The sequence below is a fragment of the Heterocephalus glaber genome, unplaced genomic scaffold, assembly GCF_053883595.1.
Source record: "Heterocephalus glaber isolate CG9 unplaced genomic scaffold, H.glaber_assembly_v1.0 deba00001465, whole genome shotgun sequence".
NCBI classification, from domain to species: Eukaryota; Metazoa; Chordata; class Mammalia; order Rodentia; family Bathyergidae; genus Heterocephalus; species Heterocephalus glaber.
In genome coordinates this window covers 856,831-879,676 of record NW_028258312.1, presented here as the reverse complement: position 1 = coordinate 879,676, position 22,846 = coordinate 856,831, and the positions used below count along the sequence as shown (strand labels likewise).

At 52.3% G+C, this 22,846-nt stretch overlaps 1 protein-coding gene across 4 annotated transcripts in view; it reads right to left on the bottom strand.

Annotated features, from left to right (window-relative positions):
- Positions 1-2,206: 2,206 nt before the first annotated feature.
- The window catches only part of Nrg2 (neuregulin 2), a 190,711-nt gene continuing 170,071 nt past the window's right edge, over positions 2,207-22,846 (bottom strand). The window contains exons 5-12 of one of the 4 annotated variants that reach the window (XM_087180791.1): positions 19,861-19,941; positions 19,431-19,489; positions 14,304-14,327; positions 10,236-10,338; positions 8,100-8,223; positions 7,682-7,809; positions 6,886-7,113; positions 2,207-4,119 (exon numbers count right to left, since the gene is read on the bottom strand). In XM_087180791.1, coding sequence (XP_087036917.1) covers positions 3,372-4,119; positions 6,886-7,113; positions 7,682-7,809; positions 8,100-8,223; positions 10,236-10,338; positions 14,304-14,327; positions 19,431-19,489; positions 19,861-19,941 — 1,495 coding nt within the window. In that variant the 3' untranslated portion in view covers positions 2,207-3,371. The remainder of the gene's footprint in view (positions 4,120-6,885; positions 7,114-7,681; positions 7,810-8,099; positions 8,224-10,235; positions 10,339-14,303; positions 14,328-19,430; positions 19,490-19,860; positions 19,942-22,846) is intronic. The other 3 variants (XM_004841855.4, XM_004841856.4, XM_004841854.4) reach the window with 3 other exon arrangements.

Sequence of the window (22,846 nt, the reverse complement as noted above, 5' to 3'; positions counted from 1 at the left end):
CTATTTTTTTCCTGTATTCTAATGGACCATCATGTTCCCCCTACAACTTCTGCCCCAATACGCTCATTTTCTAGGACTATCCAAATCCAGGCCCTGGTGAAATGCAATAAGTGGTTTGCGCCACCTGGTGGTCCAGCATAGTGGCCGCGGGCTCATGACTCCTATGGGGGCTGACCCTTTTGTGCTTTGATTCTGGACTTCATTGAGGATCAGATGCTTGTTGCCCACTGTGCTGGGGACAGTGTGATGAGGAATAAGTTTGACCAGCTACCTGTCCTCATGGGGCCCAATCTAGTGGGGAAAGAGACAGGTAGTTACTATTTGGGATGCTGGGAAGGGCTGAGGTGAGACACCAAAAGTGACCCAGTAGAGGGGAAAAAAGAACATCGAGAGTAGGGAGGAAAACTGACTCTGGAAGCCACCCAAATGCCCTACATGTAACAGGCTACAGGGTGGTGGAAGGGAACTTGTGTAACAGGAGTGTAGCACTTCCTGAAAGGCCATGTTAAAGGTCTCCCAAGGCAGACACTTGAGAGGCAGAGTGGAGAGGGGTCTCTAGTCAACATGTTCTCAGGTCCCAGGCATTCCTGTGAAACATATGGATAGATGACATGATGGAGAAGCACCAAGGAATTTTATTAGATTGTGGCCTTAGATTCTTGGCCAAGTATGACAGGTATCCTAGAATCCAGGGCAGATAATGAAGATATCAAGTGGGGTTGTGTAAAGGTCAAAGAGTTCACCAAGAGGTCATTCTGAATAATAGGGGACCACATGGAGATTGGTGAGTTGAGCCCCCAAAGGATTAAATGAGGACACTAAAGTGGGTCATGATAAAGTCAGTGGGTTTACCAAGAGGTCATAGAGAGTTAATCTGGGATCCCGTAGAGGTCAGTGGTCACAAAGAATTATTGGCTCTCAGAAAATTTTTAAGCAAACTCAGAGCAGGGGGCCCTGGAGGAGACTATTGGGTGGGACCCACAAGAGGGCAATGATTTTCAGGTTTGTGCAGGATTTCGTTCATTATTTTCCTTCGTTCCTTTGTAATAGGTATTTCCCCCAGTGTTCCTACAATGAGTACAATAACAAAGGCCTTCCTTTATTTTTCTCCACCTCCTCCGTCTCATTCAGTGTTTGCCACTCTGTGCAATTCAAGGATGCAAGGCACAGGATACTGTCAACACTGCCACTGAAGTAGTCACTTACTAGACATTTCCCAGGAGCAGTATTAGCATATCCACAGCAACCCTTTGAGGTAGGTGTTTGCATCATCATTCATGTGGAGGAAACCTCCGCCTAGGAAAGTCACACAACTAGTAATGGAGAAGAGCTGGCACTGGAACAAACTCAGGCCCTATTGGTGCCTAGGCCCCCTCAACCATGAACCTCTGTTCCTCCTGCGGGTCTCTTGACTAAAACCCTTGGGGCAATCACAGGTGTGCATGTGTGTGCGCACTTCTGTCCACCCACACAGCCACAGGTGGGCACAGCTCTTAGGAGAGAAGACTTTCTCATGTTCTGACTGGAACCCTACTGGTTCCTGGTGCTGGGCACTGGTTTAATAAATTAGCCAATGAGGGGATAAGTCTGGACCTTCATTTGCTTTCTCCATGCCTGGAATCATGTACCCTTCATCAGGGGCTGTGGGTTTAGACAGGCCCTGCCTTGGAGGGGATATAAAGTTGGGGAAAGAGCAATATCCTGTGGGCTTTTGAGCTGTAGTTGCTGTGGTCTTCCTGATAGTGAGGGGACCCATTACGGTGCCTAGCATGTCTGGACTTTGCCTGTGATGTGACCAAGACCCCAAGGGTCATTTTGCTCAGCTGCCCCAGGGCCAACTTTACAACCCTTCCCTCCTCAACTACTCAGGTCTGGAAATTGTTGCCTCAGTCCAGCCCCATTGTCTCAGGGCAGGAACTGGGCCCCAGTTCTAAGACTGAGTTTGAAGCAGAGCAGCAATTCGTGTAGTCTCTTGGCCAGGTTCCCTAGCAGCCAGGGTGGACAACCTGTAAATGTTTTTGGAAAGGGGAGGAGGGTTGGAGTGTGTCCTGGGAGCTGGGGCCAGGCAGATTAGAGAGAGGGTCACTTCCTCCCAGATTGTCCTGGCCCTCTCCAGCCTTCACTGACTGCAACATCCATTCCCCTTTACCACAGTCCTCATCTGTCCTCCCTTCTTAACTGGAGGCTAGGCACACACAGTCAAACAGCAGGTATTTCTGATTTTATTTATAATATAAAAATGTTCAAGTGTCAACAGTCAGGTGTTCGGACATTTCAGGGCAGGGTTCCCATTTGTTTCTGTTTGGGATTTTTTTTTTAAACAATTGCCTATTTTTTTTTTTTTTCTGACAAATTAGCATTGGATCTAGTTTTGAGGGTTGGGGAGGGCAAGACTGGAGAGGGAATGGAAGTCACAGGTGGGTTGGGGGCTGGCTATGAGAAGGAAATGGTGTTATTGCTAAAAGGGGAACAGAATATACTGTGAAGTGGCTCTTCTCCGTCCCAGCGTGACCATGCATCCAATCTAAAGAATCTGAAATGCAAAGGACATGCAGGCATAAAATAGAAAAAACGACCTGTAAACAAAGGTGCTGCGGAGGACAGAGGGCATCCTGGAGGCCTAAGGGGAGGAGGAGGCGTGAACATTGGGCCCCTGCAGAGATGCCCCCTCCCTGGGCCCGCGGCTGTTGAGGGAACTTCTCTGTTCCCTTTTAGCAGCTGTGAAGAGCGGGGAGGATCCCTCCCCATTCAGGTTGCTGTCGCTGGGCCTTTTTCATTCCCTGGAAGTCACCTGACAGCAATTCCAGCTCTAAGATTAGGATCCTGCCCTCTCCTCCCAGGGGGCCCAGGACTCCAGATGTGGCCCGGAGGCAAAGCTACTTTTGACCTCAGTTTCTTGCTCACCGCCTACCACCCTACCAGAACCCCCCGGCCCCGCCCCCAGCCTCTTCTTTCCGAGCTCTCTCACCCCCAACCAACTCGGGATCCACCCCAGCCCAACTCCACGGAACACAGACTTCTCTCCAGGAGCCCCAGAGTAGCGTACAGCAAAAGGCACCACAATATAGGTTTCTATTAAAGAGTCAAAAAATTGGCCCATCTCTCTTTTTTTTGTTTCTTTTTTTTCTGAAGCTGTAAATCAGGATGTTACATATAAATAGTTTCCCTATAAAAACGTCTTTGCCGTTAGCTAGAATTATAAGACAATTTTTGCTAAAATGAAAATAAAACATTTTGTTATACTTTTTTCCTTTTATAGAAAATAAAAATATTTTTATTTCTTTTTTGCCCTCCTTGCTCTCTCCAGTCGTTGGTCTCTGGTCTCCGTCCAGACAGTGGGGCGCGCGGGCGGGCGGCGGGGGCGGCGGGCCCTAGAGAGGCGCCGAGTCCTGCTTGGCCCGCGGCGGAGGCCCGCGGCTGTGTCTGCTGCTGGCCCGCGTGCTGTGGCTGTCCAGGGAGTAGTAAGTCCTGCTGTCCGCCGCCGGGCACAGCGGCGGCGAGTCCGAGCGCAGCGCATCGTGCGCCGCACGCAGGCCGAGGAAAGGCGTGCTCTCGGCAGCCAGCGCCCCGTCCGCGTCGTCGTCCGAGGCCGAGCCGCCGCCCGAGCCGCTGCTCAGCGACAGCGAGTCCCGCGCCGCGCGTGCGCGCTGCGCCGCCAGCCCGTTGAGGCGCGAGCGGCGCCAGCGCCGGGGCCCCGCCGACGTCCTGCGGGACGCGCCTCGCGCGCGCGGCCGCGGCGGTGGCGGGGGCGCGCACTCCTGCGTGGTCTCGTACTCGTCGTCCTCGGGGATGCGGAAGGGGCTGGCGGGCAGGCTGCCCAGGCTGCCGCCGAGCGCGCAGGCCCCGCGTCTAGGCCCGGGCCCGGGGTAGTAGTAGCTGTCGTAGCTGCGCTGCATGTCCGCGCCGGGTCCCGGCCCTGGCCCGGGGCCGGGCGGTGCCGGGTGCCGCAGGAGCGGCTGCTGCTCCGCTAGGCGGTAGCTGATGGGCGCGGCTGGCGGCAGCGAAACGGCGTGCGCTGAGTTGGGCGACGTGATCTCGAAAGTTGGCACCTGCGTGGCCAGGGAGTAGTGGAAGTCCACGGGCGAGAGACGTGCGGGCGTGGTCAGGGCCGACACGTACCTGCGGGAGAGGCAGAGGCGTGGGCCAGGGGTCGAGGGTGGTGGTGGGGGAGCGCGAACCTGACCTGAAGTAACCTTTTTGCTAGGGAGCCTGCGGGTAATTCTTAGTGGCTTCATCCCCCACCAGTCCCTTACTGTTACACGATGATAACCATCGTGATGTTGAGGTGTTTCTAAAAATGTATTGGAAATGGGTCAGCTCCTAGTAAGTCTCCGTGAGCAGTCTTTTGCTGTGGCGATGCTCACAGTCATGGGTTCAAGCTGGGGCATTTTACGTGTGGTCTCATCTAATACAGCAATTCTGTAAGACTCTTAGGGGCACACTATACACATAAAACCGAGACACAGGACATTTAAGTGTCATACTCAAGATTCACGTAGCTAGGAAGTGGAGAGCTAGCATTTGAACTGAGGCCAGGTAGGAACCAGGACACATAATGTTCAATTCCAGAATTCACTAGTCCTCTTTCAGATACCTTTTTATCTGAACTCACTGTGCTCCAGACAGTCCAGCCCTGGCCTCATGGCTTCAATGAGGAACCCCCCACCCCATACACTGAGATATGAACTCAGGAGCTACCACTGAGCTACACCCCCAGTCCCCCACCCCCCCTTTTGAGGCAAGGTCTTGCTATGTAGGTGAAGGCTGGCCTGGAACTCCCCTGATCCTCTTGCATCAGCCTCCCACCTGCTGGGATTACACACATGCGCCACCATGGCCCTTTTTTTTTTTTTCTTTTGGTACTGAGGATCGAACTCAGGACCTTGAGGTTTCAAGGCAGGCAGCAGAAACACTGAGCTAAATCCCCGGCGCTTGCCCTTTTAAAAATATCTTGAGATACAGTTAGTTGCTCAGGTTAGCCTTGCACTTGGAATCTCCTGTCTCAGCCTCTTAAGTCTCTGGGATTACAGGTGTGTGTTGCACTGGCCATATTCCTATATTAAAGCCAAAAGCTGCCCCAGGGAAGTGACTACTCACACCCCAGGCAGGGTCCTCAACCTCACTGAGTTGTCTCTGCTTGGACCAACGACCTCTGGTTTCTTCAAAAGCTTGCCCTTGCTAATATCTCCCAGTCTGGGTCCTGGGTACTTGTACCTTTGTCCCCCTGTGAGCCCATCAGCCTCTTGCCCCACCACTGTCTACCTTAGGATATAGACCACCCTTCCATGCTCCTCTATCAGACAGTCAGGTACCCGACTGCTCTCTGAAAGCAGCCCAATGTTACATTCTTTCTGACCTTGCCCAGCTGCAGATCTGATTAGCCACCAAGTCCTACCAGTCCCCCTCTTCTGGAGCATACCCTCCACCCTATCCTGTGTCACTGGGCACTTTCTCACCCCAGGGTCTCTCCTTCACTCTGTGCAGTTTCCAGAGTTAATCTTTTAAAAGTCCCAGCTCTCCTGAGGAGGGTTTTCTGTTGAATCTGCCCAGGATCCCTGTTCAGACCCATCTCCACTGCTCCCCACAGCCCTGCTCCAGGCACCTTGCTCACTAACCATGTTCTTCAGTGTCTCTGCTGGAACAGCTCCAGTGGCTCCCTGTGTCTGCAAGGCTTTCCTTCTCCATCTCTCTACTCACCTTCCCAGCAGTCCTTAAGGAGCCCTAGTTCTGTGGCTACTATTGGTGACAGTAGCAACAGATATGAAACAAAGAGCTCTGTGAATATTATCTTGGGACCATGGATACGAGGTATTGTGCTCCCTGATCTACAACAGAGGGAAAAGGTAGGGCTGGGGATTTAGCATAGTGGTTCTGCCACCTGCCCCACAAGCGCAAGGACCCGAGTTCGATCGCTGGTACAAAAAAAAAAAAAAAGGTAGAGAGGTGGTCAGCCTGCTCCAAATCTTGTAGGTGGTAAAGCCAGGCTGGAAAGGTTGGTCTTGAAAAACCTGGTTGCTTCCTAGAGCAGTTGGATGGGGTTTCTCTGGCTTGGTGTGGTGTCCGGGGCTTAGTACTTTCTGTAGGCTGCTGTGAGTGTCAGTGATTTGTGCCTGAGTGGGAGCATCTCTGGTGGGCCATCTCTGGATTCCCAGCCATGCCTGACATGGAGTGGAGAACAGGAGGCGATGTGCTCCTTTATCGCCTCCCCAGCCTGGAGATCTTCTTATAGAGCTCCTTCTCCTACTCTACTCCCACAGACCTGACTTGAAGAGGACCACCTGGGGGCTGAGCAAAGTGGGGGCTGGGCCCCATGACTTCTGGAGTCAGGGAAGAAGGGGACTTTCCTGGTTCATCCTGCACCCTCTGCTCAGGAACCCAACAGTGCCTCAAACACTGGGGCTTTGTTGCTGATGCTGCCAGGGCCAGCGATCATTCTTGGCTTGTCTGTCCTGCACTGGTCAGTGTCCTCAAAGGCAACCTCCCTTCCCACCCTCCAATTTACTCAGCCTTCCTGTCTTTCTGTGTCTGCAGGGACATGGGACCTCTGTGTGATCTGGGATAGGCAGCTATTGGTGCCAGTTGTCTGGAACAGCCCCTGTTTGTTCCTGATAGTCCAGTGCAGTTATTAATTTCCCCTTCTACTCTGATAGTTGTCTTAGCAGGACAGTTAAGCTAGGTGGTCACTCCACACCAGGGTCCACTGGCCCAACTCGTGGTCAGTCCATCACTAACATGCTGAATGCCCCCCAGCAGACCACTTAACCTTTCTGAGACCTTGTTTGCCCACTTGAACAGTGGAGACAAGGCTCTCTGAGTGCCTTTGAAGTCCCCTGAGGGCCAGCGCTTTGGCCAAGGTGGGCCCAGGCCTGGGGGTTTGGGACTGACCTCTCACTGTGTGGGGAGTCACGTAGGGAGTCCACGGAGTCGTGGTAGGGTGGCACAGCGGCTCTGCACCGCTCCTCCAGGCTGTAGGCTGCCACTCGCCGAGCTCGGGCCTCCACACACGCAGGGCTGTTGCATTTGCTGGTGCCCACTGATGACAGCATGATGCCTGACTGGGAGTCAGAGGTCAGGCTCTCAGATCTTTCCAGGCTCCATGTGTGGCTCTCGTGTCTGGGGAAGCCAGATGAGACGAGGTGAGGGGTCAGGGTAGCCCAACAGGTATGGTTCATGGCCACCCCCTCCCTGGTTCTTCATCCTATCCTGGGCTCCCTTGGCTTACTGGCATTTCCACTGTGGGCTCATGGAGTATCATAAATGTACAACCCCAAGACTGGGAGAAGGAGGGCTGGGGTCCTGTGGATGGTGAGCCGCACTGTGCAGAGTCCTCTTCCTTTCCTCCCTGCAACTAACACCCCAGCCTTGTCCCAGAGTCCCTGCCTGCCTCGGACTCTTCTGCTGCCATGGTCCTTAGTTCCCACCTCAGGAGCCCAGCCCCCAGTGGTCTGTGTATGGGACCCTGACTACACCATGGTCTTCCTCAGGGAAGGAGGGCCCAGCCATGTTGTTTTTCCAGCTGTGTGACTTTTATGCTTGTGTGGACAGGCCACCCCAGTTCCGAAGAGAAAGCCCCGGCAGACTGATTTTTGTGGCAAATTCAGCAGAGGGTGTCAGATATCTCTGGACGCTTGAATGAAAGGACAGGAATCTACACGTTTCTGTGGGCCTTGGCGGTGCCCACCTGTGGCTGGAGGTCGGTGTGGCTGTGGAGCAATGGTGAGAAGGAGAACAGGAATGGCTCCCAGAGAAGGTGGTCTCAGTTTCCCTCCGGATGACGTGGTCTGTGGCTGGCACATTCTTGGAGATGTACTGGGGACAGAGAGACAGTTGGATAGGAGTTAGTGATGGGGACCATGTTGGCCCTCTTTTCCAGTGGGGAAGGGGAAGTGATGAATGCTGAGCTCTAGATTGGGAGGTGACCCACTAGATGAGAAGTGACCTGCTGCTGGGGCAGTGATGGCCCTAGCAAATCAGTCCCCCTCACTGGAGGTGAGGCCAGCTGTCCTGGTGTCAGTACCTAACAGGCTGGTGGTGGGATGGGCATACGAAGGCTGGATGTCCAGCAAGGGCTCAGAGGGGTGCCTGGGAACACCACTCACGTCTGCCATCTGGATCTCCTCAGGGTCCAGTCGGGGGTGGCTGGGCCCGTTGGCCAAGCTCCGGTTCTGGTGGGCTGGGCACATGTTCTGCCGGAGATGGTTGTGCATCTGCTTCCGCTGTTTTCTGCACAGAGGAAGGGCAGATGAGCTTGCATCTTCTCCCACAATGAACTTTCCTACATGTCCCTACAGGGAACCTGGGTGGCAAGGAACCCCACTGCTTTCTAGCTGTGTGACTCTGGGCAAGTTATGGAAACACTGCGTTTCACTTTCCCCTTTTGTAAAACCAATTCCAAAGACTAGTGACCATTAAAAGTATGTAAGCTGTTCATGCACGGTGCTGACACCCTCCCTCTCTTAATCCCTCCCTTCCTCATTCATTCATTCATTCATTTGGTATTTACTGAGTTTTTACTGTGTGCCAGACACTGCTTTGGAGCAAAGATAGACACGGTCCCTGCCTCCTATAGACTGCACGCCAGTAGGGAAAGCAGATGATAAACACATAAACAAAGAAGTGAAGTAGATATTTTCATTAAAGAAAATAAAACAAGGTGCTGTGACTAGGGAGCCAGGGCCCGTGGGATTATTTTATATTGGCACATTTTAAATGTTTGATAAATCTGTTTTATAAAAACAATTCTAATCATGTGACCCCTCTTGTCTAAAACCTGTCACTGGGCTCCATTCCCATTTCCCCTCCCAGCCCTCCCGAGAGTCTCTTGCTGCCCTCTCTCCACCCCAGCTTGCTGCATCCTTGGACAGCCTGTTTCTGACCCTCTGCCCTCTCTGACCTCAGGGGCAATGCACATGCTAGTCCTTGACCTGCACTTGCATCTCTGCCTCTTCATCTCCCAGGTCTCAGCCTAGATGCTGCTTCCACAGCAAAACACCTCCTTCCCTCTAGCTGAGGTGAGGAACCTCCAGAACATGCTGTGACATTGGACTGCTTGCTTAGGATGTTGGCTGTGTGCCTGGGGCAGGGCCTGGTGTCCAGCAGGGACTGAAAGAATGTGTGTTGAAATGAGTAAAAGCAGTGTGGGTCAGAATGCAGTAAATGGAGTGTGGCTTGTTTTCTCCATACTTCTTGAACTCAATTTTCCCTCTTGGGTCCAGTCCCCTCCTCTGAGTTCTCTGAGCCTCAATGCCGTCCTTACTCCCCACCAGCCTTTTGGTCCTGGACTCATCCAAGGTGAGGCCAGCAGGGCCTTGGATTGTACTTAGTCTGGACCCAGAGGTTCAGACCCCAAAGTGATGGCTATACCTAGACCCTTGGCCTCCAGATATAAACAAATATGACAAATATATTTTTCTGCACCATATCACTCTACAACCTTTGTTGGCTCCCTATTGCCTGCAAACTCCCTATCTTGGGCTCAAGGCCCTATGGCATCTGGGTCCCAGCTACCTTTTTAGCCTCTTGCCTCTCTCCCTTGATGCCTGCCCTTTGCTTCAGCTAGTCTGGGCTGCTCCTACTGCAGGCTGTGACTGCCCCCATCTGCTCTTGTCTTTCATCTAGAGCTGTTCTACCTGACTTGCCTGACTCCCCCAAGGTTCTGCTGCCCCCACAGCTCCCCCAGTGGCGGCCCAGCCTCACCTTCCTGTGCTCTTGTTTCAACTGCTCCCAGGGTGGGGCCAGGCAGGGCCTTTGAAGCACCTGCCTTTTCCGGGAATGCAACCTTTTTGGTGTTTCCCTCTTCCTCCCCAGTGCCTCCCACCACAGGGCATGTGCTCCTGGAGCCTGTGGGTTCAGCTATGTCCTCCTCTCAAGCCCTCACAGTGTCCTTTGAGGTGTACTCCAGGCTTATTCCCATGAGAGCTCTGAGAGTTTCCTGTTTGCTCAGGGTCACATGGGAAATGGCAGAGCTGGGGTTTGAACCCAGACCGACCTTCTTCCAAAGCCGGTGCCCATGACCCCCCTTTGTCCTGTCCTCTGGGACTGTCTTTCCTTCTCTGTCCCTGTTTCCCAGCCCAGCCCCTTAACCCCACAGCCGTTGAGACACAAGGCTGTGGGTGCTGAGGCTAGGCACAGTGAGGTGAAGAGTGTGTCCCTCACAAAAACATCTGGGAGGCCACCTCCCACACCCCCCCACACCCCGGCTTGTTCTGTCCCTGGCCTGAGAACCTGACACTTACTTGGTCTTGCAGTAGGCAACCACACAGACAATGCCCACGACCAGTAGAGCCACGCAGATGCCCGTGATGGTCAGGACCCTCTTCTGGTACAGCTCCTCAGCTTCTGCAGGGGCGGAGCAGACGTGAGGAGGTGGGGCAGGAGGAAGAGCCTGTGGGGTGCAGTTGTAGACACCCCTCCCCCAAGCCTAGGCTTTCTCAGCCCAGGTCCTTCCAGCTGTGTCCATCCCTTCCCTCTTGCCTGCTCCTGGACTCCCTTTTGCTTCCCCCCAACTGCCACCCAGCCTTGGACCCAGCCACGGCTCCCAGAACTGTGCCAGCCCTAAGCACGTGAGTAAAAATGCCGAGAATAGGAGGGGATGGAAGAGAGGTGAAGTTCCCAAGGCTACTAAGCAGGGGAGGGCAACCCAGCCTGGCCAGCCTCCTGCTCTGCTCCACGGTGGTCTGGCAGCTGCAAGGAACTCTGGTGGCTGGGAGAGTTGTTCTTCATGGCAGTGCACACAGATACCCTAGGCAAAGGCTGGCTTAGCCACTTCCCTTCCCTAAGAAGGGTTGGTGACACATCAGCCCCAGAGGCTAGACTTAGGAGGGATGCCAGGGCCATGAGCAGGTACAAGGAGACAGGGTCCAGGGAGGGTGTGGGAGACTCCTCAGCCTGGTCAGGTTTTGGCCCGGTCCACTGCACCCTCCTTTCTCTGCTTGTGAGAAGTCCAGCAGTGGCAGCACAGCAGCCTGGTGCCTAGAGCTGTCTTTGTGGGCCAAGAACAGCCCCTGCCTTTGCTGGAGAGATGAGTGAGGTTGGACTTGAAGCCCTCAGAAAGCCCTGACTCACCTCTCTACCCTCCATGCTTGGTAGGGCCAACCTGCCCCTCTAAAACAGAGAGCCAGGAGGATGGAAAGGAGAAGGGGATAGCACTGGCTATGGTCAAGGCTCCAACCCAGAGAGGCTACCCCATCCCACCTTCTGGCTGGCTCCTCCACCGTGCCTCCTCCTCCTGGCCCAGGGGTAAATTGAGGTGGGACTCTCATGCCTTGGTGGAGCCCTGGAAAATGTCCTGGACCCCAGGCTTGCAGCATCTCCCATGCACAGGCACACAGACCAGCAGCTCTATACACAGAACCTCCCGACATATGAACCTCAGTAACTGCTTGCCTGAGTCACAGACGTGCCCTTTCCAGACATTCACACACATACTGCACACAATCCAGTAGCTGTGCACACACATGCTCAAGAGACTGACCCACTGTCAGGTGGTGTCAACCAGATTGCCATCCCACGTCTCCATGTGGGCTCTGTGCCTGCAGACCTACTTTAGGCCTCCCTCTCCCCTTGCCACTGTTCAGTCCCCTCCAGTGCTTGGAGACCACTCTGGTCATGGTCACCGACAGCCTCCACATTGCCAAGTCTGTGGTCTCCTGACTTTCTTCTTTTGGTGCCCACTGTGTCTGGTCTTTGTGTGGTCGGTCACTTTCTCCCAGGCTTCCTTCTACTTGGAGGCTACTTTTTCTGCCTTAGTGGCTGCTTCCTTTTCTTCTGCTTGGGATAGAAGGTAGGAGGCCCCAGGACTCTCAGGCTTCTTTTTTTCTTCTACCTGCCCTGTCACCCTTAGAGATCTCATCCAGACGGACTTCAAATCCCAGCTGTAGGCATTCACTCTAGTTCTGTCTCTTGCCACGGCTTCTCCCTGAGTATCAGTCAGGGATCCAAGGGTTCTCCACCTCTTTCCACACTTGCTACCCTGCCTACCCCATCTCAGTAGCATAGCACCTGTTGTCCTGAAGCTCAGGCCCCAACATGGAGTCATTCTTTTTTTGGGGGGGGTACTGGGGATCAAACTCAGGACCTTGCGCTTTTAAATCCCTGGCCCCATGGACTCATTCTTGATCGGTCCCCTTCTTCCCACTTCCCCTGATACCCGATCCATCCATAAGTCCTCTCAGCTCCACCTTTCAAGTAGGTCTTGGATCTGACCATCATGATCATTTTTCTTTTTTTGGCTAGGAATTGAACCCTGTGTCTTTGCTCTAAGATACATCTCCAGCTCTGTTTTATTTTTTGTTTTGAGACAGGGTCTTGCTAGTTACCAGGCTGGATTCAAGCTTATGATTCTTGGGCGTCAGGCTCCCAGAGTGCTGGGATTACAGGTGTGTGCCACCATGCCTGGCTCATGATGGCCATTTCTATTGCTTCTAGCTTAGTCCAGGATGATGCCCCTCTCACCTGGAGATAGTCTCTTTCTGGTAGTACTTTTATTCCTCCTCACCCCACTCTAGCTATGGCTGTTGTCCACCCAAAGCTACATTTATTGACAACCGTAGAGCAGATCATTTTAGTCTTCTGCTTAGAAACTCACAGTGGCTTCCCTCGTAATCTGGTAAAACCCAAGGCCTTTCCATGTTCTCCAAGGCCCCTGATTACCTGATCCCAGCCTTCCTTTTGAATCTCATCTGTGGTCCTCTCCCCCATGTCCATGGGACTTGGGAGTCACTGGCAGTCTCTTTCCACTGAACAAGGCAACCTCCCTCCAACCACTTGATCCCTGTATTTGTGTGTCCCCTGCCTTCACCTCCCTCACTGCTTGCAGGGCTGACTATCAAAGCCTTCCTGGACCACATTAGCTCTCTACTGCAGCCAGGCACTAGCTCATGGCCTCACTTTATTTTCTGTATTTCACTTACACAGATGTTTTTCCTATTTGTTGCTGTCTCACCCATGAATGGGAGCGCAATGAGGGCAGGGATGTCATGTGACTGGTAGGTTCTGGTGTAGAGTAGATGTCTGTTGTGTAGGGAAGTAAGCACACACACACACACACACACACACACACACTTTTTCAGATCCAGACACACATCTGCATATAACCACACTCACTCTGCACCTTGGCAGCCCCAACTATAAGCACTCAACACTTAGCCCAATGACATCCTATTCCCCCCAGCACACCCCCACTCTCTAGCTTTCTGCTCTGAGACCTACGTGTAAAGTGGACACATTGCCCATGCCCCAACACACACACATGCACAGACATGCAGATTCACCCCTCTGTTCCCTGCCACAATCACAGAGCTCACCCAGCCTCCACCTGCCCTCTCCACACCCCTGCAGCCTGCACACACAGACACTAACATGCAGACTTCGAGCCCTGACTTCCACTGAGAACAGCTGGGCCTCCCCAAACCTGCTGTGAGAACAGCCTTTGCATTTCTGCAGGCTCTGCCCCAAACCTGAGGCTCTGTCCCGTAGAAGCCCCCACCTCTGAGCCCTCCGTATCTCCTGCTGTGACATCTCCAGACACTTGAGGCCAGGGCAGAACCTCCCTGGAAACAGGTATAGAGCCAGAGATCTGGAAACACTGATCCTCAAAAAGTCCCTTCCAGCTCACAGAGTCCTCCAGGGGCCAGAGGGTATTTGGGGGGCCAAGGGATACTTGTAAGATTCCGAGCTGGGAGGCAAGGGACAGGCACCAGAGGCCAGCCCAACTCAGACCATTGGTGGTCTTTCTCACAGATGCACACACATGTCATCTTGGGGACAGGTTATGGAGTGACAGTCTCAGGCAGATGGCAAAGCCCAGCAGATAGACACAGGGCAGGGGCAGGGGTAGAGGCAAAGGGGAGTTATTAGCTACCAGACTGATGCAGATGAAAAATGATGGAAATGGAACTGAGAAAAGGAAACAGCAATAAAATTGGAAGAAAAAGGATGCCTCTCTGCACAGCTCCCCAAACCAGGCTTCTGTGGTTTCCCAATCCTGACCCTCCATGGGGCCTCCACAGGGCCTCATCTTTCTTCTGGAGGCCACTGGATGCAGGCCTCCTAGCAGTAGGTCTCCCCTATTCAAGGGGTTGCTACTGTGCATTGGTGGGGTACCTTGCTGTTCATGAGCTCTAGTCTGCCCCCAAATCAACATAGTTTGTGCTGGGACATCTTGATGAGGTGAGGGGCGATTTTTAGAATCATCTTCTTTCAGTTTTTAGGAAGGAAACCAAACATTCAGCACCCAGGGAGTCAGAGACTGTGGGGAGAAGTGCTGTGCAGAAGGCATGGAGTGATACATAGAGGTTCCGTACCCTTTAATTCAAATCCAAGGTGCTCTGGCAGTGCAGAAGAGAGGAGGGTGAGGGGGGATGAGGTGGAGGGAGAGAGACAAGGAGAGGGGGAGAACGGGGGAGAGAAGGAAAGAGAGAGAAACGTTGGTCAGGACTCTTCAGACACCGGGCAGCCAGCCTGTGAGGTGAAAGCAGGTTAGTAGTGTCCCCTCCCAGCCTCTTGAGCTCCTTCCCTGGTGCCCAGTCCCCAAGAGCCCCAAGAGGGATAGAGAGAGGCAGTGTTAGAATCCGCAGGCAGGGAAGGCTCTTTAGAGATGAGCAGTGGGTTAGTACTTGGGCGTGGGGAAGGGAAGCACAGGCGCAAGAGTCAGTTGGCAAATGTTCCCTGGAGGAAAGGGCTACAGGGTATGGGAGCAAGAAGTGCCCTGTCCACTCCTCCTAGCTCCAGCACCAGCCCTTTAGCACTCTCAAACCTTCCCAGAGACAGCCTACCTGGCTCACTCATGGGGCCCTTTCTTCTGTGTAGAAAGAGGGAGTGAGCTCCCCAGACTGGCCAGGTGTCCATGCCCTGCCCCTGGGCCTAGCTGGCCTGCCCATCTCCTAGGATCCTGGGCAACTGGGGGAGCAGGAACCTGAAGAGGTGGAGACTCCAGGAGCAGGTTACTTCTGCATTAGACCCCCCAACCCTACAGGGGGTGGCTGATGGGCCCCAAGCTTGAGCTTACTATTTAGAAGACCATAACGCAACTTGAAGAATGAGAAGAGTGTCGGTTCACCTAAGAACTCCTCACACAGCCGACAAATTCATTTCAGGATGTGAAATGTGGGATTTCAGGGCTCTGTTGGGTAGACACCCACACCACTGAGAGGTTAGATAAAGGCTCTGGCCCAGGGGCCAGCTTTGCCACTGAAATGCTATGTGGTCCCAAGTGATAGTCAAACTATCTAGGTCTCCATGTCTTAACTGTTAAATGAGGATCAGGCTGGGTCATGGGATCCTGGGAAGTTTGCAAACTTGGAATCATCTAAACAAATCAGGCTTGGGAGCCCCGAAATCTCAATGGTATTTTTTAAAAGCTCACCTCCCAATCTAAGGTACAGTGGGCAACAGTCTACAGGTCTGAGTCTCAGTTTTATTCCTAATTTGCTCAGTGAATGCGGGCAAGCTATAGTTTCTGTTGCCTGTTTTGTTGAAAATGCCCATACACTGTCAGAGTAGATGTGAGCAAGGCCTAATGGCAGGAGGCTCAGCACATCATGCAAGGGCATCACTCTGCTGGCCTGGATTTGCTCCCTCTCTGCCTTCACAGAAGCATAGTCAGTTTGGCTAGACCTGGGTGGGCACAACATTGTGTGTGATGTATTCATGTGCCACAAAGGAAGGGGAGCCTAGGCAAACAGCAGGATGTCCTGAGCATTATCCATCCCTGGATCTCTCTCTCTCTGCCTCCTGAAAGGGATTCTAGAGAGTTCTACATTTGGCAAAGGGCAGAAGAGCAGAATGGCTCTAAGCCAGGGAGCAAGGTGGTTCTGACTCTAAGAGCCTTGTGGCGGATCCCCCTGCCCCCTGCCAGTTCTGTGCAGAGACCACACCAAAGAAGTATTGATATTGATCCTAGCTTTCCAAACAGGAGCTCTTTGTCTCCTCCTTTGCCATCTTTGAAGTTTTGTTTGGAAGTAGGAGAAAGTCACCCGAAGTACAGTCTGTTCACTCCCAGGGCCCTCTGGAGGTGGCTAGCCATGCCCAGTAGATGAACAAACTTGACAGACTCAAAAGGTCTCAGGTCAGTGCATGGAGTATTTAATCCTGGAGCCCAGGGGACCCTCCAGGCAGCTCAAAGGCACTCACATTGTTTGAGTAGTCACCCATGCTCCCCTGAGAGAGAACAGCCCAGCATGACCATAGCACACAAGATACTAAGAGCTGGGCTGCACCCTACTTTTAGCCAAGGTTGTTATATTGTATGAGGCATCTGGGGGCTAGTGGTGCCAGTACACTTTTTCAAGGCCATACAGGAAATCCAGAGGCAGAGAGAGACTGGAGGCCAGATCTCTAGTCTCTCGGAGGCTAAGCTATGGCTAGTCCTCTCCTTTTAGTAATAGGGCAGGCCAAACTGGCTGTTTCTGGGAACAATGGCCACTTGGAGAAGAAAGCAAAGGCTCCTGAAGCCCTTTGAGAGTTTTCTTCTGTCTCCCATCTGGGAACCAATCTTAGTAGTAGCAGCTTCCAGGGTTCCTGATGGTGTATTCTCTGAGTCAAAGGCTAGTACTGTTTAGGGTGGACCAGTGGTGGCTGGCATACTTAGTGAGGTCACTGAAAGGCCTGGCCAGTCACCAGGTAAGCAGCCTTTTCCCTGCAAGCCTGGGGATGGATTCTTAGAGGCTTATGGCTGTGTCTGCCCCAGTAAAGAAAGCAGTCTCCTACTCATGTTCACTGGATGCCACTCAGCCACGATAAGTCATGGGAAGGTCCTATTGGACATAAATTTGCATATTAACCAGCAACCATGGCAACTTGAAGCTAGATTCCCAGCAAGGCCAGGCTTCCCAGGTAGTATGTACATTCTTCATCCATGACACATATGCATAAGGAGCCCAGACAAGGAGGCAACAATATGTGTACAAATGTGAGCATGTTCCTGTGTTTGTGTGTGTGTGCTTATATCTGTGCATGTGTGCAAGCATGTCAGCCCACACCCATGTATTATGTGTGTGTGAGGGTGTGTGCACTTAAGCTCCTGTGTTTGTATTGGTGCATGCAGAAGCAAGTGCATGCTGATGTGTTTGTACATGTGTGTGCAGGCATGCATATGGATTCACATGGGGGTGTACAGATAGAGCGGGGATGTCAGTAGAAGAAGGAGCTTCAAAGTGCTATTGGGATCACAGGCTCCATTTCCATAGTCTCTGCAAAAATCCTGGTGTTAAGGTGGTTTGGGTGGGCTGCTAAGGTCAGATGCTTTGCTGGGAATGCTGGGAGGCAGCCTCGAGGGGGATGATGCTCCCTCAGCCCTCCCCAATGCCAGCTGTAGCTGGGACAGGTATTAAATTGTACTCTAGTGACAATGGCAGGTGCTCTGCTGAGATCTTCATATGCATCACTTGATTTCATCCTCCTAGCAACCCTACTGGCACAAAAGTAATCCTCATCTTACAAATGAGAAAACAAATCCGGAGAATTAAAGAAGACCCCAGAACTAGTAAGCTGGGCAACTAACAATTTTTTTCCTGGTCTCTTGGAACCAGAAGCTGGCAACTTAGCGAGCACAGTACACTGCCTCTGCAGTCATTATCTGCTAGAGCCGCACATGAAGGGCTCTCTGGGAAAGTGCTTTAAGAGCATGAGTCCTTTACAGAAAGGTAACAATAATTGTACTGGCAACACAGATGAGAAGGCCAGGGGCGGGGCTGAGGGTTGCATTTGCAGACTCTTTTTTGGGCTCCTGGGTAGACCTTCCCAGCAGAGCTGAGCTGAAAGCTGAAATAGCCCAGCTGGCAGAGAGGCCTTGGACAGCCTCCCAAATGCTGGAGGTTCTGCTGCTGTAATTCGGGACAGGCCAGGACTGCCTGTCCAGAACAGTCCCACAAGGCAGAGAGGCTTTCCGCCAAAGGGTAGAAGGAACATGGGCCCAACTGCCTTTCTCCACCTGGCCCATGCTCACCTGGCTGTTCTACCTCCTCTCGAGGCTACTCTTGCCCTACAGTTCTCCATGTAGCCTGGATCTGGTTCTGAAATTCTTCCAGAGCCTAGGCTCTAGAGAATTCTTTTGGGCCACATACCCTTTCCACAGGCCCTTATCCCTACACCCTGCCTCCTTGCCTCTTCTCTCCTTAATGGAGGGGCCTGAGCAGAGTGCTGCTTTCTACATTTTGAAGACACGGTGTCCATCTGGGCCCACCAGCCCCCACCCATGAAGGCTCCTATGACTGGCTCAGGTTTAAGAGTACATCTCTGGGGTTTTGTGCAGGCATCTGAGGAGGACTGGGAAGGTTCATTTCTACATCCTGTGACCCAAACCACATAAGCTATTAAAAAGACCCTGAATCCCACTTTAGCATTTCCTAGAGTTCTTCCTCCCAACATCCAGGTATCAGTTAAATGCTCTGGTTCCTAACTCCTGGGAGTTAGGGGGACCCAGCTGTCCACTCTGGAAAGGAGGAGGTGGGGGATGGGCAGGGGCCTAGTTTGTTCTGTAGGATGGGACAGATGACATGGTTTGGGCCTGGCAGGCCAAGAGACCACTGGGCTCCAAACCAAGTCCTAAACCAAGCCAGCGGCCTTTTGCTCCGCTCCACTACCACCTGCTGGTGCTTGAAGGAACTGCTCCCAGGCCCTAACGTAAGCACCTCACAATTATGGCTGCATCCCTGGGATGCAGGGCTTTTTTTTTTTTTTTTTTTTTCCTAAACTGTGTAAACCAGAGACCTCTGACTTCAGAAGTGGGAAAAGGAAGAAAATGAAATCCAAGATGGGGATTCACACCAGAGAGGTCCTGGCAAGAGTCACCAATTACCTGTTGGTTTTTCATCCCCTCTATCTTTTAGCATCAGCAGCAACTCCCAGCCACACAAATGTAGCCACACAAATGTCTCTGGTACCCATGGAAATCATTGTGCTGTGTTCTGCTCTCCCTCAACTTTCCTCTGGGCCCTGAACCCCAAACCAATCACACTTTGGCTAGACCAGAAGACAGGTTTTTTGAGACTGTTTTCTCTCTCTCAAATATACCAACATATACATACACACCTTCCCTGCTTGGCCTCATCAGAAGCCTGACACCTTCAAACAGCCTTCTGAGGCAGGGGAAGGCTCTGCAAATGGCTCTTCCCATTCTGGCCAGGCTGCCTGACCCTAGAAGTGGGGAAGAGGCCTGTATGTGACTGCATAGAGAGGGAGAACTCAGCATTATTGTGCCCAGGCGGTATAGTATAGTTAACGTATTGGGTAGGGGTGTGTGTGTGTCTGTGTGTGTGTGTGTGTGTGTGTATTGGTCTCCTCTGCATGGGATTCTGGTGAGCACTTGGGATTGAAAGGAGCCCAGGACACCCCCGTTTCCCCCCCAGTCTTAACAAGAAAAGCCCCATCCCTCCCACAGGGTAAGACTGCCAGTCACCAGGGAAGAGAAGAAATAGAAGAAAGAGACATACTGGAGAAGTTGACCATTGCGAACTGCTGACACCTGTCCCCGGTGTATCCCACAGGACACCTACCAAAAGAAAGAAAACCAGAAAGAGAGAGCCAGGATAGCAAGACACAGGCATTGCAACACCCCGGCACAGGCTCCTGCCAATGCCAGCTGGGTTTCTTGCCACCGTTACCATTTGTACTGATCTTGCCACTCTGCCCCTTACCTGCAGCCCTGAACTTTAAACCCAAGGATTAGGCCAAAAATGAAAAACAAAGCAAAACAAAACAAAACAAAAGAACTAACAAACCAAAATACGAAAAAGAAAAGAGAAACAAAACAAAACAGCCAAAGATCAAAACAACCAACACCCCTGGCCCTAGGCCCTACATTGGGGGGACTGCACCCAGAAGCTTTCTAAGGAGCAGGGACTTGTGTTTGTATCTTCAAACATACTTTGCTTAGGATCTGGCATGTACAATCGCAAAGGCAGTTTCTCCAAACATCTCTGTCCGAAGAATCCGTTTGGACATCTGGAGAAGGAAAAGGGGAAAAATCACAGAACAAACTGGCATCATCCGCGAGGCTAAGGTTAGAAATCAAAGTGCACAGTGATGAATGAGAAAAACCAAGTCAGGCACTTGGGGTAACACTTGTAGCTGGAGGGGCTGGAGCAGGGGCTGGGTGGAGGGCTCTGAAATCTCACAAATCTCTCTAATAGATGTGGCTCCGTGGGTGTGGGGAAGGTGGGGTGGGGCAGGGAGGAGGATGATTTAGGGAAGTGGGGGTGGGGTGAGAGGTATTGACTAATTGAACTACTGGTCATGGAGCTTTCCTTCTTACCTGCCTGGTGCCCCAGAAGCCAGAACTGTAGCCCCTTGGTGCCAGGCAGTTAGCCATAAAGGGATACCAAGTTCTTGGGAGCCACTCCTTTTAGGCTCTGTTGAAGGATTCTCTCCTGTGCCCTGGGCAGCTTTTCTTATTCATGAAACATCCCCCAGAAAGCTCAAAGCAGAACTCTGGAAGGCTGTTCCCAGACTGTGTGCCCATGACAAAAGTGACCTAGGAGATGTTTGATCTGTTCTCTCAGAGATTTTGTGGCCAAATAAGTTTAGGGAATCCCTTCCCAGGGCTCTTTATAGAGCTGCAGTCTACATTAGCATATGAAAGTCTGTGGAAAGTTTTATAGAAAGAAAATAGTTGAAAATTCCAATATGTCTCAAATTTATTTGAACGTGGAAGGTGTATTTTAGAGGAATTCTGTAGAACACCGTTTGGGGAAGGCTCCTCTAGAGTAATAGACATGGGGAAAGCTTAGTAGGGCAAGAGAAAGCTGGAGAGGAGCTGAAATTACCAGGGAGCCAGCCGGGGCTCTCCTGCCCTTTCCCTGTGACTTGCTCTTCTTCGAGGGCCTGGCTCTGCCCTGCACCTTTCTCCCATCTTGGCTTCCTTGGAGTTCCAAGGCACCCCCCACTCCCATCTCCCTGACCTTATTCCCAAGGTACACTTCCTTCTGCTCTCTGGCTGCCACTTCTCCCTTCAAGGAAGTCTTTGTCTTGCAGATTTCTGGGAGACATGCCCAGACCTGTTACTCTTCTGAACCACAGCAAGGCCAGCTAGATAAGGAGAAGCTTATGGACAGGGCTGGCCTGACCCCTTCCCCACATCTCCCTACTCAAAGGGTCTGTGTTGCCTTGGCCTGTTCTTCTCTAGGAAGCTAGGTAAGCCCATCACCAGTGTCCCCTCAATAACAGGCCACTGTTCAACACTAATCAACCTAACCTTTCCCAAGAGGTAAAAGTGCTCTGCCCATTAGCCTTCTAGTGTATACAAGCAGCAGTAAGGCCCTTGTACTTAACAGTGAGAGGTGACCGTTGGCTGTGACAGATACTCATGAAAACCCTGTGACCTCAAACCTAGGAAGTGGGGAATGAAAATGATTGGTGGGCAGAGAGCTGTGGACCTCAGTGGTGTCTCCAGAGGGGAGAAAGGAGAAAGGGTCACTGCAGGGTGAGAGTGTGCATGCAGTATACCTGCCCAGTGTGGGATGAGGGCTGAGCAATATCTGGGGAAAGTGGTGGTGACAGTTTCAAGGAGGGGTTCCCTCATCAATCCGTCCCTTGATCCCTGACCTTGTCCCTAATCATCTCAGCCCAGGAAGACGGAGGGAGTGGCTAAGGTTTCCCAGACACCTCCAGCCAGGCTCACCTCCTCTTCCTCTGTGCTTGGACACTGATGTAGGGAATGAGGACAGAGGGGGAGAATGATTTTTCAAACAGAAGCACCTTTGGTGGTGGAGGATCAAGACCCAGAAGTTATCAACATGACTCTTGGAATCCACAAAGGAGTAAGAAAGAGATAGGTTTGACTTTGTCCAGTGTCTGGGGTTAGTCTGACTCTTGGATGACCCAAGATGGGAAATTTGTGTGCGTGTGCGTGTGCGTGTGTGTGTGTGTGAAAAAGAGAGAATAGGGGAGTGCAGGGGCAGGAAGTGACAAAGCACAATTTATTTCCATTGCTGACAAGCTGGACTGCTGTCTTATGATCCTTGGAGACCAATGACAACTAAACACATCCCTGTGTCCCTGAGTTCACACCCAATGTGCCCTCTTCTGACCTGTTCTGAGCATCCTCATATCTTTTTTTTTTTTGGTACTGGGGATTGAACTCGGGTTCTTGCGCTTGCGCAGCAGGCAGCGAAACCGCTGAGCTAAATCCCCAGCCCCTCTCATATCTTTTATGGCCGATGAATTGCACAACTCCAGAAGGCACCATTGACACCATCCACAATACAAGGGTGCCCCTGAAATTGTGCATCATTCTGGAGCTAGCCTTCCTTTCTTGAGAGAGTGTGGACTTCCTGCTGAACAAGGAAACGTCTTGGGGGATGGGCGGAGTGAGGGGTGGGGAGGACTGGGAGCTGGTGCTGTTCTTTGAGAACACTATCTCCTTCCAGGGGCTCCCAGATAATCCTATCCTATTTTTTCTCCTTTCTCCTGCTTGTTGAGGCTGGGGTTTCCTTAGGGGTCACTCTAGGAGTGGGCTGGGCCTTTGGTCTCTCTAACCTGCCCCCAAGACCAGGGTAATAGAGTCCAGGGTGCATTCACCCATCAACCAGGGTGGGAGTCTGAACTCAGCATGGATAGCTGGCTGGTGGCTGTGGTTCCCATTCAAACTCTGAATTTCAGGGGCAAGGGGACAGATCAAAAGGAGCAGTGAGCAGTAGCCTTCCCAGCTCTTCCTGCTAAGTCATCAGCTATGACTCTGGGAAGGTCTGTACCCAGGGCTGGAGAAGAGCAGGGATAAGAGAGGGGGCAGAGAGGAGAGCCCATGGGCTGCATCTGGGGTGACAGAGAGGTCAGGACCTCTGCGTTCCCCCTTTCCCACCCTGCCTCCCGGGCCTCAGTTTCTCCTTTTGGTAGCCTGGGGATAATGCCA